The 14777-nt window shown below is 41.4% G+C and overlaps 1 protein-coding gene across 7 annotated transcripts in view; it reads left to right on the top strand.

Annotated features, from left to right (window-relative positions):
* LOC133469664 (receptor-type tyrosine-protein phosphatase epsilon-like) overlaps positions 1 to 13208 on the top strand; it is a 35359-nt gene extending 22151 nt beyond the window's left edge. For 3 of the 7 annotated variants that reach the window (XM_061756985.1, XM_061756986.1, XM_061756983.1), the window contains 18 exons: positions 1535 to 1606; positions 1979 to 2075; positions 3254 to 3327; positions 3496 to 3629; positions 4835 to 4925; positions 6136 to 6212; positions 6284 to 6320; positions 6397 to 6494; positions 6658 to 6777; positions 6886 to 7049; positions 7699 to 7834; positions 7914 to 8063; positions 8741 to 8834; positions 8921 to 8997; positions 9570 to 9704; positions 9830 to 9955; positions 10664 to 10815; positions 11515 to 13208. In XM_061756985.1, the coding sequence (XP_061612969.1) occupies positions 1540 to 1606; positions 1979 to 2075; positions 3254 to 3327; positions 3496 to 3629; positions 4835 to 4925; positions 6136 to 6212; positions 6284 to 6320; positions 6397 to 6494; positions 6658 to 6777; positions 6886 to 7049; positions 7699 to 7834; positions 7914 to 8063; positions 8741 to 8834; positions 8921 to 8997; positions 9570 to 9704; positions 9830 to 9955; positions 10664 to 10815; positions 11515 to 11731 (2046 nt within the window). In that variant the 5' untranslated portion in view covers positions 1535 to 1539 and the 3' untranslated portion in view covers positions 11732 to 13208. Of the gene's footprint in view, positions 1 to 1534; positions 1607 to 1978; positions 2076 to 3027; positions 3185 to 3253; positions 3328 to 3495; positions 3630 to 4834; positions 4926 to 6135; positions 6213 to 6283; positions 6321 to 6396; positions 6495 to 6657; positions 6778 to 6885; positions 7050 to 7698; positions 7835 to 7913; positions 8064 to 8740; positions 8835 to 8920; positions 8998 to 9569; positions 9705 to 9829; positions 9956 to 10663; positions 10816 to 11514 lie in introns of those variants that run through there. The other 4 variants (XM_061756984.1, XM_061756987.1, XM_061756990.1 and 1 more) reach the window with 4 other exon arrangements.
* Positions 13209 to 14777: the final 1569 nt, after the last annotated feature.

Here is a 14777-nt window from a genome sequence, read left to right as displayed (position 1 = left end):
CCAGGTCAAGCTAGATTGAATCTCAGTTTTGGGAGTGTCCAATGAAGTTTAGGACTCCGTGAACATTTGGTGCATTTGTTTCAATATCAAAGCTTCTTCCAGGCCTGGAGAGCCTCACAGGAGGGAGATGTGCGGGTTCGCTCGCGCCTCCTCTCCTCATTCGAATCCTCATCAGTCTTCCGGCGACATCTCTTTATCGATGGCCCGGGGAAGTTTTATTGACTTCGACCTTCTGTTCCCTGCCTCAGCCGGTACTGACTCCAAATTCCTCCAGCGTGGCTCTTCAAATACCCCACCGTGCCCTTTTACGGGACGCTGCAGCACACCGCGGCACAAACACCTCATTGATTATACACTTCGCCTTTCTTCTTCTCCTTAGCGCAGCTGCAGCGCACACCTGCACCCTCGACGCGACGCAGTTTCTCCTGTGTGAGTGAGTGGGTGGGTGGAGCACGTGACTTTTTAGTGCTTTGAAAACACAGCGATACCTCTCGAGGTCTATTGCTTTTTAAGTCTTCTCCCAGCAGCAGCAGGCCTTAAATAGAGTATAGAATCGAGATGCTTAAAACCAACGTTGCGTGACATGATACCATGTACGCGTTCGAGTTGTAATATTGTTCATTAATAATCGCTCGCGTGTGCATGTTTTATGTGTGTTTTCCTGACAACCATTACATGGAAACCACAGTTAGTCATTTGTACTTCAATTCTTCTTCCAACGTGTTTTTGGCACTGCAAAGCCACGAACGCCACACGCTGGTAGCGCTGCACCACTAAAACACACTTTTAAAAGTATTCCTCAGCGTCTGTTCTTGCTCTCTCTCACTGTCAAAAAATTGGAGACGTCATAACATCACTTTGAGAAAATGAAACGAAGACTGCGACAAAGCAGGGGTGCGAACGATGAACCGGGCTATAGCGGGGTTCACGGTATGAATAAAATCCAACTCCTATGTAACGTTTTTTTGGTCTTAAGTTTTTGCCTTATTTTTGCTTCAATTCCATTGACATTGTGCCGCTCCTTGTGGCGTACATACTTTGGCCACCTCGGGGCAGTTTAATACAGACGTACGGATATACAGTAGATAAAAGAGACGGTCAGAATTGCTAAGTAAGCAGCAGTAACATCAGTCGTTTGCAGAGATGCCTTTGATTGTTGTTATATTATCTGTGTAAAGTGTCTTTGTTCAAATATCCGATGCTATTCGTTAGCCAAAGACATGCAGATGAACAGGGAAAAAAGGAAAGCACTGTTTTATTAGCTTCAAATGTGGCTGTATTTCAGTGGCCTTTTCTCAACGAAAGCATGCCAGCCTGCTGAGCCTCGCTTGTAAACATTGGACAATTGCGCCTCCTGGTGCCTTTTTGTATGACTGCAGCGCTAATGAATGAACAAGATATGAGCGTATTGCTCCATTGTAGCTCAATTTCACTGAATGAGCACATTCCTACCAACTGAATGGGCCTATTCTGCGTTTGGCGTTCCCATGCGGGGAAATTTAATATCCGTGTTGTTGTTGTTTTTCCCCTCCAGTCATAATGCTTCTGTTTTTGGTGGCAACCACAACCTCGTCTAATTCGAGCAGCAATGGCAACCATACGCAAGGTAAGCAGCACACAAGTCAGTCATCACTTTACTCGGCCTCACTAATTTACCGTTCGTGAATGCGGCTAATAGAGCGTTTCATAACATTTGTAAACAATAGGCGCCGTGTTACTTCTGGGTGGCAGAAATGGGGCTGACTACCTCTGACCTGAACTGAAAAACGATGACAAAAACGCTGTCAATTTCCTTCAAAATCAAATGCGAATGAATGTATTGGAACTTTATTGGAACATTAATTGTTTGTTTAGTAGTGGTGTCATCTGAGTTTTTGCCACCTGGGAGTACGTGTGACGTCACGGCGAAAAGCTCTATAGGTGTGGCTCAAAATGATCTGCGACTAAGGGAGAAGTATTTGCACACCTTCTTCCTCAGAGGGCGTCCCGTCCACCGGCCACCACGTCCTCCCCATCGTGCTGGTCCTGTCCCTGCTGCTGCTCATCGTCGCGCTGCTGGCCTGGTACTTCCTCAGGTAAATGCCCTATCACACAGTAAAATGGCCGCATAAGAGCCATAACACAGAACCCTGCAGATGGATAATTAAATGCGTGATGATGTCAGGGCCACCGCCTTGCCTCTGTTACGGCCCCGCTGAATAGGCATGGGACGGTTACCGGTTTCAAGGTACACGGCATTTTGAAAAGGTCGCCGTTTCGAGTCCGCAATTATTTTGCAGTCTTGTGTTATGAGCATTTTTTTGGTTGTTGTTGTCAGTGCAAGCAAAGTGACCGCGGTACCGCGGCCTGTTAGAGGAAGGATATCATATCACATATCACGAGAGCACCAACATCACTATTTGACAAAATAAAGGTAACGGGTGAATGTGTGAAATGAATGTTTTCAACCAGCTACTGGAGTTAGCATGTCTAGAATTGGTGAAATAAATACTATAACTAGCTAACTAGCGTGGGCAACCTCAGTTTGTTTCCACAGAGCACACCCGCCTTTAATTGACATGTGCTTGTGTAGAGTGTGTGGATGGACAAATAAAATACCTGCGCCTCTCTAAAGTATTACATATTGGCATTGAATAGCATATATGAAACATAAATGTGACAATATAATAAATAATTGGCCGCGACTTCACGGAATTGATTTATTCCAGGAGTTTTCTGGAACATAAACGCGAGTTGACTGTCGTTTTGTTTTTAGAGTAAGTGGGTAAGTAGGACTCCACACATTCTTCCTTACAACAAGCAGCAAACTCAATGCGAACAATTCTGTTGTTTTGAACTTAAATACTTTGGAAGTGAAAGTATGCACCCTAGGTTTTTTTTTTTTTCTTCCTTCCTCCTACGTCTACAAACAAACACCACTGTCTTAGCCCTCCTACTCGACTGTGGGCCGTCACTGATTGGCTCGTAGCCAGATTCCGAGGCAGCGCTGCGGGTGACAAACACTTCCTCCTCGAGTCGCCGAGGCGGAGCCCGAGTCAGGAAGCGACTCTTATTGCCTCCCTCTGACAGCGACCTCCACTCACTCGCTCACCTAGTTACACGGCGGAGCGCCGCTAGAACACGCAAACGCCGTCTTCCCAACACCTTAGCTCATGAGAAAGACTACCTTCTCCAGCTTTAGATGGTAGGAGGGCTTTTTTTCCCTGTGTGGTTTTGTTTTTCTGGACTTTGATATGTGCATGTTTTGTTTTAGGTTAAAAAACCAGAGGAAAGCGGTGGTCACCACAGTGGACAAGAAGATACCAAATGGCATCCTGGAGGAACAAGGTATGTAAACATAAACGGGATTATCATGATGGAAGTGAAAAGCACGTGACAATAGCAGCCGCTGTGCGTCTTCTCGCACTGCTTCATTGTGGTCGTCCTTGACATCCTGTAGGCAACGTAAGAAAACAAAACGAAAACATTCGAATGATATTTTGACACTTTGCACAGACGCGACGGTGGTCCTCCTGCCCCGATCCGCTTCGGCCGCCAAGAACTACCCGCCGCTCGCCGTGGAGCACCTGGAGGACGAGTACAGGCTGCGCTCGGCTGACGACGGAAAACTTTTCCGGGAGGAGTACAACGTAAGCCCCCCCCCCTCCTGAGGCTCTTTCTCACCGAGATCCCCCCCCGTGAAAATCGCCGCGCTTCTCCGCTTATGCCTTGTATGTACACGGAACCAGCGTCCACAAACTTCACACAGTGCCCTTCTGATACTACCTCCGAAGGTGGAAAAATGACTTCTGATCCTACCGCTGAAATCAGAATATTACTATAGTGCAGGGGGAGAGCAATTAATTTTCCAAATGTGACCAACGAGAAAAGTTGTCGAGGGCCACGCCAACATGCTAATCAATTGGGTTTCATATAATTTCATGGATTAAGACAAAACAAATTGTTTTGTTTTCATAAACTGCTACTTGTGTAGCTACGGTATATTTTGTTGTAATTAGGATTCTTAAATCTGCTAATCTAAAAAGCACAAACCACTAACTCTTGTTCGGCGTTCATTACCTGGCAAATTCCCCTCTTACCTCCACCATGCAGGAAACGGTAATACTACTCACATGAGGACAACTTCACAGTCATTAGACTGGTCAGAAAAGTGGAAGACTGAAGACACAAGTCGTTGCTCTTGGTCGCCTGTACTGCCGACACACGTGCGCAACGAAGCGTAAAAGCAAGCAGCGTGCACGTGATGTTTTATTTCGACTTCAACAAGACTGGGAGGGCCAGGCAAACACTGCGGATGTGCCACATGTAGCCCACGGGTCATAGTTTGGCCAGCTCCGCTATTGCGGTAGCTTGACTTACTAGTGCGCCAACGTCGGAGTTTTCCGAGTACGAGTCGTCGCTCGTTGGGTTGTTTGCGTTTGCGTTGTGAGCCGGAAAATGGCCGCCTCCCCTACCTGGCAAATGGTGCTAATTTAGATGAGTTGTTCCTTCACATTGGACTGGGGAAAACTACTGCGCCCTTTTTCCATGACACAGACATACATCCTCACATGAAAAATACCCCTGTTGCCTATTTCTGGTCTGGCATCGGTATTAAGTACTATATCATTTTTACTCAGCATCTGAGTCAGTATTACTTTTCAAACTTTTAGACTTTTATTTAGCGTGCGCTAATAGAGGAAGTGCACGCATTAGCTAATGAAGGGAGAGATGAGTGTATGTATCCGAGGAAATGACTAAACTAAAATAACTAACGCCGCGCGGCTAACTGTCAGTCGTCTGCTTTTTGTATCACACGCGCACACGTGAGGTCATTTCCCAAATTGTTGCACAGTCTCTGCCGGGGGGCCACGCCCAGGGGACGTACGAGGAGGCCAGCAAGGACAACAACAAGGACAAGAACAGATATCCCAACATTCTTCCCTGTGAGTATTAGCAGCGCTGCTAGCTTAGCATGAGTGTGTGATGATGTGATAAAATGTGGACGGCAAAAGAGTTTCAGTTTCACTTTTGCGTCAGCCAGTCGTGAAGGGAGACTTGTCACTATGACGACCACCAAATATGGTTAAATCCATAGTTTGCATTATTAACCATATTGAAGTGTTAAAAATGGCTGGAGCACAAATCTATTAACGTTTGTGAACTTTGTGAGAAGGGTTGTAAAACGCCACCTCTTTCCTCACTCGGTGGGAGCCACGCTGCATTATGTCGCCTCAAGATTGAAAGCGTTTTTACAATAACAAGATAAAGTAGGTTCGATAAATTTGTGTAAGCTTGTTTTCTTAAATATGGACCGCTGTGATGCTCCAGTAACGAGGGAACTGGTCAGCCATGCAGGTAACTGCGTGCGGATTCATTTCTGCCTTGTTAGCCAGTTCATCGTTTTATTTAATGCAACACCCAGAACTCTTAAGACCTTCGAGAAACATTTTAGAAAGATGATGTAACCACAGTATTTTGCATGTGCTACATAAAAGAAATGGATTTGGTGCCATCTGGTGGCATCTTTGTTCCGAGCAGCTATGTTGAGCTGAGGTGAGGAGCTTTATTTAGTCAGATCGTAGCTTTATTATATTAAAAAAAAAAATCGATCTTGTATGATCTATAGGAAATTGCAAACCTTTTTTTAGTATGTGGTGGGTATTTGTTCCTCACCCTTGCAAATTGCAACCGTTGACTGACAGTGAACCTCCGCACATTTGTAGTTTGGAATTCGCAAATTCACATATTTACTGATTTATTTATGTTTCTTCTTTTGAAACTTATCCTCAAAAAAGTCATTCTTGGCTGTTTTTGTGCCCCGTACAATATGTGAATATAGCTTTGGCGCCATCATGTGGCAGCTTGGTACCAGAGGAACTATGTTGAAGTGTGTAGTACTTTGCCGCCATCTTGGGGCATCTACAGGCAATTCTGAACAATTTCAGGCAGAGGCGTCAATTACACACGTATTTTCGCCAATAGCGAAATAGGATTTCGTACATTGTAACTTGCTGGCAATGTCAATCAAAAGTGGCTGTCTCCATGCTAAGCTAAGCTACGCTAAGCTAGCTACAGCCTCGCAGGTTCTGTGACCTTTTTGACTTCTTCCTTTGATGACAAGCATGAATGACAACGTGACCTTCCCTCCCTCAGATGATCATTCCAGGGTGGTGCTGACGCAGCTGGATGGAAGCTCCGCCTCCGACTACGTCAACGCCTCGTACATCGACGTGAGCATGTTATAAATAATCATGTGATTTCTCGGTATTTTCCATTGTAAGCAAAGTTTTCTCCCCAACAGGGTTTCACCGTTAAAAACAAATTCATAGCAGCACAAGGTAGGTCGACGTGTTCAGATGATGAACATCATCCTTTCTAAATAAATCATAATGAATGAAGATGTTGTCTTTGCAGGTCCAAAAGAGGACACGGTGGCCGATTTCTGGAGGATGATTTGGGAGCAGAAGGTGTCGACGGTCGTCATGCTGACCAACTTGAAGGAGAGGAAGGAAGTGAGTGCTCATGACGCAAGAAAACTGCTGATATCAAGCTGATATTCTTGCTGATTGAATCTCAAAATGGATGACTAGGAGAGGTGTTGCTCTTGAGTCTCTTGAAGTGTCGTAATGATGACTCGTCACAATTTTGATGAGTAATGCATCCATTCCCGTGCAGGACAAGTGTTACCAGTACTGGCCGGATCAGGGCTGCTGGACCTACGGGAACGTGCGCGTGGCGGTGGAGGACTTCACCGTGCTGGTGGATTACACCATACGCAAGTTCTGCATACAATACGTACGCTCGCGTAACGTCACAATGTGTCATTCTACGCTAGGCTAGCCACGCTAGCAGTTTTTTTTTTTTTTTTTTTTTTTTAAATGCGAACGTGCGTTTTCCTCTCAGCAATCCAGCGACGCCGCCAAGACGCCGCGCCTGGTCACGCAGCTGCACTTCACCAGCTGGCCCGACTTCGGCGTGCCCTTCTCGCCCATCGGCATGCTCAAGTTCCTCAAGAAGGTCAAGGCGGTCAATCCGCAGTTTGCGGGGCCCATCGTGGTCCACTGCAGGTACACTTAAGCGCTTTACAATATTTTTCAATAACACATCAGCGGGGCAAAATATTAGGCGCACCGCTCGTATGATGCGGTGCAGTTCAATTTCTTCATTTTCTATTTTTAAAAAATATTCTTACTATTATTTATCGTATTACAACAATGATGTTGGTTTGTAACATTTTTTTCCAATAATTAACAAAATATTCCGATCGTATTGGAAAAACACATATTTAGCGATATGAGAGGGTCACAAAATTAGGAACAGTATTGGGATTCAATCCAGTTCCTTGCATGGTATTGGGATCATTTTAATTTTTGTTTTACAATTATTATGACTAATATTAATATTATGATTCCAGTGACAGCAGTTTCTATTTTTCCAATAATTGCATTTCTTTTCTTTTATTGTCCTTATTACTGTTATAAATTTTATTTTACTGAGAGCTGTTTGTAATATTTTTATATTCTTTTAAAATGTTCTTATTTAGCTAATATTTTTAAAACTATAGCTTATGAAGCAACATCAGAGGGTGAAAATATGAGGCCGCTCTGTTGTACAACCCCGATCATAAATAAATTTTTCAATGAATATCTCTCAAGTCGAGATGCGACGTACTTAGTATTACGGCCGGTCTTTCTGTGCGCCCTTTATTTTCCTCAGCGCTGGCGTGGGTCGGACCGGCACGTTCATCGTGATCGACGGCATGATCGACATGATGCACGCCGAGCAGAAAGTGGACGTGTTCGGCTTCGTCTCCAAGATCCGAGAGCAGCGCTCGCAGCTCATCCAGACGGACGTGAGTCGAGCGCCCCGAAACCTGCCGCGATGTGTAGTGAATTCACGCAGATTGTTCTCGCTCCTGACCGTCCCCGCAGATGCAGTACTCGTTCATCTACCAGGCGCTGCTGGAGTACTACCTCTACGGAGACACGGAGCTGGACGTGTCGTCTCTGGAGGGACACCTGCACAAGCTGCACAACACCTTCAACCAAGGAGACCGCGTCGGCCTGGAGGAGGAGTTTAAGGTAATTGGGAAGGGGCCCCAAAATTTCCCTTTTTACAAAAAAAATAAAAAATAAAAATAAATAAATAATAATAATCTGCCCCCGATACCCAATTTATCGATCGACACGAAATTGGTTGGACCTATCACAACAGGACGCATGAGAAGATCTTAATTAGAGCTGCAATGCCGATTGGAATGACTCGATTCCAAAAACCTAAGCTTCCAACAGCCAACTCTACATTCTCATTCGCTGATTCCCACATCACTCACCAGGCAAGCCCCACCTTTTAAAGCCACACACAGTCAAAGTCACAGATACTACAGTGTAGAACGTGAGAATGGCGACCTCAAGTGGACAGAAATAACACCTGGACCTCACATGCATATTTTGTATTGGTGTTGTTGTTTAACAATGCAAAATAATTTTGTATACAATTACTCGAATAATTGAGGGGATAACGGATAGAATAATAGATTCTAAAAATATTTGCTTTATTCTCTCTAGAGGACGCATGAGTGAAATGGAACGGAACAGGAAGTAGGCCATTTTGGTTTCAAGCGGACATTTTGGGGAGGCAAATTCAAGGGCTCGTACTTGCATGTACTCGTACTAGAGAATTGTATGATTATTTATACAGTTACAGTTGTCTGTTTATCGCTTTCTTGCAGTCTTAATCGTGTGTGTTTGCGCCTCAGAAACTGACCAACATGCGTATCATGAAGGAGAACATGAGAACGGGGAACCTGCCCGCCAACATGAAGAAGAACCGAGTTCTGCAGATCATTCCGTGTAAGAGAAGAAAAGGAACTACTGTAAACCGCGGCTGAAATTTGATCTTCTGTTTGTTTTTTACCCCCCCCCCCCCCCCTTTTTAGATGACTTCAACAGAGTTATTCTCTCCATGAGGAGAGGTCAGGAGTTTACCGATTACGTCAACGCATCCTTTATAGATGTAAGCCCCTTCTATGGTAATGTAAATGTTGGGATATGTGTTTTTCATTTGACATCAAGAATTATAATGACTGAAAAACACTACTTTTAAGGAGGGTACATTTTTTTCGGGCATATTTTGCAGTTGAATCACTCCGTAGTAAATATGAATTAAATGTTGTTGTTTGGTGAGAAGCATTTATCTTTTGGGGTTTTGTTAAAACATTTTAACATTAAAAATCATTTTTTCTTTTTTTTTTTTTTTTTACATGGGTTTTCAGATTTTAAAAAATAAATAAATAAAAACTCCCAAAATGAAAAGCACCAATAGTTTTGAGGTTTTGTTTTTTTCTATTGGAGGCAAATACAATCATGTTAATTTTCTCCTGGATTTTCTTTTTTCTAAATCCCCCATTGGGGAACAAAAAATATATATATTTTTACCTAAAACAAATTTTTGAAAATATTTTGGTGGGTTTTCTAATAAGTAAAATAAATCTCTTGTATTATTAGTATTAGTAGTAGTAGTAGTCTTTACACGCATTGCTTTAATTTTTTTTGGGGGGGGGTGTGTGTTTCTTTGTCTGAAAACAGGGATACCGGCAGAAGGACTACTTCATCGCCACGCAGGGCCCGCTGCAGCACACCGTGGAGGACTTCTGGAGGATGGTGTGGGAGTGGAAGTGTCACTCCATTGTCATGCTCACCGAGCTCCAGGAGAGGGAGCAGGTACGCCGTTGTGGGGCTGACCATCTGCAGTTCATCATATTCGGATATTCTTGGACGCGTCAACATTGACACGGAACGTACGGGTCGGGTGGAACGGTATTTAAGGGTTAAACGTGTGTTTCCAGGACAAGTGTTATCAGTACTGGCCCGCGGAGGAGTCGCAAACGTACGGCGATTACGGCGTGGAGATGAAGGGCGACGCCTTGTGCGACACTTTCAGCCTGCGAGACTTGGTACTCACCTTCCTGCCGGTAAGAACGTTCGCCGCCTTCACCTTCAACAATAAAGCCACAGCAAAAGTCAATAAATACGTTATGTATAAAACAATGAGGCCTTTCTCAAATCTTTTTAGCGTGTTTTTGGAATTCGTGCTCTATAAACGGCTTTAATTGATTAAAGTTAGTGTTGTAAATGAAACATAGATTGTTTTAAGTTTTTTTTTTTATGTGTATTCTTTCATAAACTGAATAAGATTAAATGGTAAACATTTGATTGATTGGAATTTGATTATTAAAATCCAATCTAAAAGTCTAAAAAGGCAAATACTTTTGCAAACTTTATTTTATCATGACAACATATGTCCCCACAATTCATTTATAATAATTTTAATGTATAAAAAAAAATTAATAATGTATTGAAAATGATATATCATTTAAATGATTTAGTTTAATAAATACTACATTAATATATATGTTCTACATTGTAGTTGTATGATCAAATGTAATATACTTTCTCATCAAATAAATAGTTATATTTATTGGAATCTTAAAACCTTTTTATTGTATTATAATATTTCGACTTGGTGTATGATATTGAATGTATTTTTCATCCTTTTAAAATTGCTGCTAAATCATGTCAACTTTTTCCATATTTAAATCCTTCTGAAAAAGATTGAAGGTCTTTACGTGTGCAGCGTTTCACTGATTCTTAAAAATGTTGGAACGCGTGCACTGCAACAGGAGAAGCAGACGCGCGTGATCCGGCACTTCCACTTCCACGGCTGGCCCGAGGTGGGCATCCCGGCCGAGGGGCGGGGCATGATCGACATCATCGCGGCGGTGCAGCGGCAGCAGCAGCAGTCGGGCAACCATCCCATCGCGGTGCACTGCAGGTACATCCGCATGCGCACCAGAGGGCGCTGTTGACCTCTTCACAATGGTCGTAAACAGTGGGCACCGGGGTACTTCCAGGTGGCGCAAAATTCAAGTCACTGCCGCTGACCTGCATTGAAAACGGTGACAATGTTTGGGGTTGCTCGGCCGCATGTACCCCAAAAGGTTCCGTTTTTTTTTTTTCCTTTCTTTTTTAATATTAATCGAGCAGATCGTGTGGGTAAGGAAGGTCACTTGAGTGAATGTTGTACAGATAAAATTGCAAAACACGGCAGCCGCTTCGAAAGGGACAAACTGGGAACCAAACCTCAGGGACGTTTTCTCTCAGGTAGGTTTGGTGGGCTTTTTCTGCCTAATTTAGCAAAACGTAATGGCTAGCCTGCTAGCTTAATGTCAGCTGTACAGTCAATTAACTAGCCAGTCCCCCAATGATCATGTTAACTAAGTCTGCGTTTCTGTCACGTCTATTTTGGAATCAACTTAGCTGTCGTTACGCAAATTACAGCAGGCGTTTTGTCTCGATTGACCTCACGGAAGATCTTCAAATCCTCATTTAAGCCATTGATCCTGTTTTCTCAATGGCTCGGCCTAATAATTCCACCTGAGCTTTTGCCACCTGGAAGTACGTACGTGTGGCTTGACGTCGAAAAGGTCTGCGGGGACGGCGCTGTGCTTGTCGCTAACGGTGCGGTTTGTAGCGCCGGCGCGGGGCGGACCGGTACGTTCGTTGCACTGAGCAACATCTTGGAGCGCGTCAAGGCAGAAGGCCTGCTGGACGTCTTCCAAACTGTCAAGAGTTTACGCATGCAGAGGCCGCACATGGTCCAGACGGTGGTGAGTAGTCGCGCAACGGATGGCACTTGTGTGAATCGGGCAAAGGTTTTTCATTTTTATATACATTTGATATTTTTTTAAAACTGTTTACACATTTTAATTGATTTAACTGCTCTTTGTCATTAACTTGCATTTTCTTGAATCATTTACTACCTTTTTGTATTTACTTTTATCAACATCAATTTGCATTTTTTTTCGTAATTATTTCACTAATATCATTTGAATATATTTAGCTGCTTTCCTTTGTGTTGTTTTTATTTTTTTTTAGTATTATTTCTGTATCTGGCTGCTTTTTTCATCCTTTTTTATTTCATTTGTTTTCACTCAAAAAATAAGTTAGTAAAAAAGGCATTGCCTTTTGACTGCTTTTATTAGTCAATATTTCTTGGGTGGACTGTCATCTTTATGTGCGTAACTTCTTTTGTTTGTTTTTATCATGTTTTGTTAAGGTTGTTGTATTGGCCTGTTTTTTTTTTTTTTTTTTTTTTCTTCTTACTAACGTCATTTAAAAAAAATACATTTTGCATTCATAACAATTTTTCTTACCAATGTCATTCTTTTATTTACTTGACAAATGTGTTACTTTCAAATGTAAAATGTTTTCCTCAATTGCTCATGATTGGTATATTTTTGAACGCAAAGTGGGTCAAATGTGTTGATTGCGTTTCACATTTGATGTTGTTTTTGTGTTTTTGAGCACAGGAGCAGTACGACTTCTGTTACAGGGTGGTACAAGACTTTGTGGACATTTTCTCCGACTATGCCAACTTCAAATGAGCCGATTCTCTGCCTTATCAACGTTGTGATTGTCCTTTCTGTTTGACTCGTCGTTGTTTTTTTTCTAAAGCCGGTCGATAAATGATCTATTTTTTGCTATGCACTTGTCCTAACATCAACTAAACCTACGTCCCCCCTGTATTATATAAAAAGAATTGTACATGAGTTAAATAAAACAAAGTGGTAATTTATATTTTGTGGTATGTATAATAATTGTCTCTTTATTTCATTTTTCTTGTTGTATAATATTGTACTTTGGAATGTTTATGTCCATGTAATATTTTTGAAAGTTGTAAATGTATTTATGTACCGAAAAGCCACATTTTCTGAGTTTTCTTTTTAATTTTTTTTTTTCTTCTCTCATTTCTTGATGACTGCGACGTGTTCGTGAAGTCCTCGAACGTGATTCACGTTCCATTATGTACTCGCAAAATGACTCTTAAATTGTCCTTTTGACACCGGGGGGGGGGGGGAAAGCACATAAGTCAGCCTTTTACAGCCAAAAAACTTGCAATATGTATCTTTTTTTTTTTGGGGGGGGGGGGGGGGGTGCCATACCCGTTTCATTTTCTTTGAACCCTCATTTTAGTGAAGGCAGAATTTAGATTTTAACAAAAATAGGAAAAACAAAACCAAAAACGTGAAACTGCAGTAAGAGTAACAGCACAGGATTTCAAAAGTGATCGAAACAATACAACATGTTTGGGTTGTCTCTTTGTAAAGCGTCTACATGTCAAATAACTCGATGGCTGCATTAAACAAAACTTTGTGAATAATTTCATCGCGCTCTGGAGAAACTTGTCTCAGTGTGTGCGTGTGTGTATGTGTGCGAGTGTGACAGAGTTCATTTTTTGGGGGGGGATATTTCAATTTACGGTTTCCTCCAATTTATTTTATTTTTATTAATTTGTGGTGGAATTGCCAATGTTAATTTTTTTAAAATCTAGTTTAGAACTGATTTTTTAAATTGTACTTATCTATATCATATATAAATTGTTATAGTTTGTCAATTGTTTTATTTGGTTAATCTTTTTTTTTAAATTAATTTGTGGTTTAAAAAAAACCTTTTTACTATATTTTTATCATGGCTCAAGCTATTGTTTTTCTATTTTATTCATTTGTCATTTTTTGCTTGAATTGGAATTACAATATGTACTTTGTTAAAATTAAATTGTATATTTTTTTACAGAGCATGTGTTAAACCATATTTATTTTTTATCATAAATGTTCTGGCTTTTTTATTTGCCTCCTTGTTCCATGATCTTTTAAAAAAAATAATTTTGTCAATTTTTTTTTATTAATTCAATTTGTGGTAAAATAATGCATTAACCAGCCTTTTTTTCATCATAACATTTCTAGCTATTTATTATTATTATTTAGTTTTGTTCAATTTGTGACCGAATGGACAATACGTTAACTACCTACTTTTCATAAATCTCGCACATTTATTACTGTTGACTTTTTATTTATTAGTACATGAATTTCTAGACTTGTCTTTTTTTCTTGTTCAATTTTACTTTTATTACTATTACAACCATATTTTCTATCATTTGTAGCTATTTTATAAATATTTTTATGGTTTATATTAATAATTTAATTGCCTTTTTATTTTTTTAGTTTCCCTGTCATTGTATTACTTCAATTTGTATGTGTTCTTTTTCTAAATTAATTGGTACTTTTTTTTTTTTCAAACAAACTAAACATTGCATTCTGAATCTTTGACCGGTGCTGTTTTGGCTTTCAAACCACCCGACGGCAGCGTTGGCTACTTTTAGAGGGCTTCGTTTTGTACCTTGCTCCCTTTAATGGTAATAAACGTCACAGTGAATCAAAAAAGTGTTTAGAAAACCGAGCACGCTCTGGTGGCTGCACACATGACGATTCGGACATGCGACACGTAAGTCTGCCGACACGTGCTGCTCACAGTCCATCCAAATTGCAATGTGTCCGACAATCCCGTTTCTTATGTTGCAGACCATCTGAAAGCTTCTTTGTGGACTTTGTTTCCACCCAACTCTTCCTCAGGGTCCTCATCGCCACGGTAACGAGCCACGGGCCACCCCCGGTAGAAGGTCAGCCGTGTGTCAAGAGGTCGTATGAATTATGTATTAACCCCGTTGTTGTCGCTTGACTTCTTTCTATTTTGGACTTTCGCTCACTGACATGCTTTCATTTACTAAACTGCAGCAGCTTTGACTCATTGACCGTCGATGTTAATTATTCTTCATATCAAGACATTCTTGTCTCACTTCACGTTTTCCTGTTTGTTGCGGAAATGTTAACGGTTCCCTATTTTCATATTCTCTTTTTTTTTTTTTTTTTAAATGATTTTTTTCTCTTATACCAATTT

This window comes from Phyllopteryx taeniolatus, chromosome 19 (assembly GCF_024500385.1).
Source record: "Phyllopteryx taeniolatus isolate TA_2022b chromosome 19, UOR_Ptae_1.2, whole genome shotgun sequence".
Taxonomy (NCBI): Eukaryota; Metazoa; Chordata; class Actinopteri; order Syngnathiformes; family Syngnathidae; genus Phyllopteryx; species Phyllopteryx taeniolatus.
Note: the sequence above shows the minus strand (reverse complement) of the source record. Positions and strands in the feature narration are given on the sequence as shown.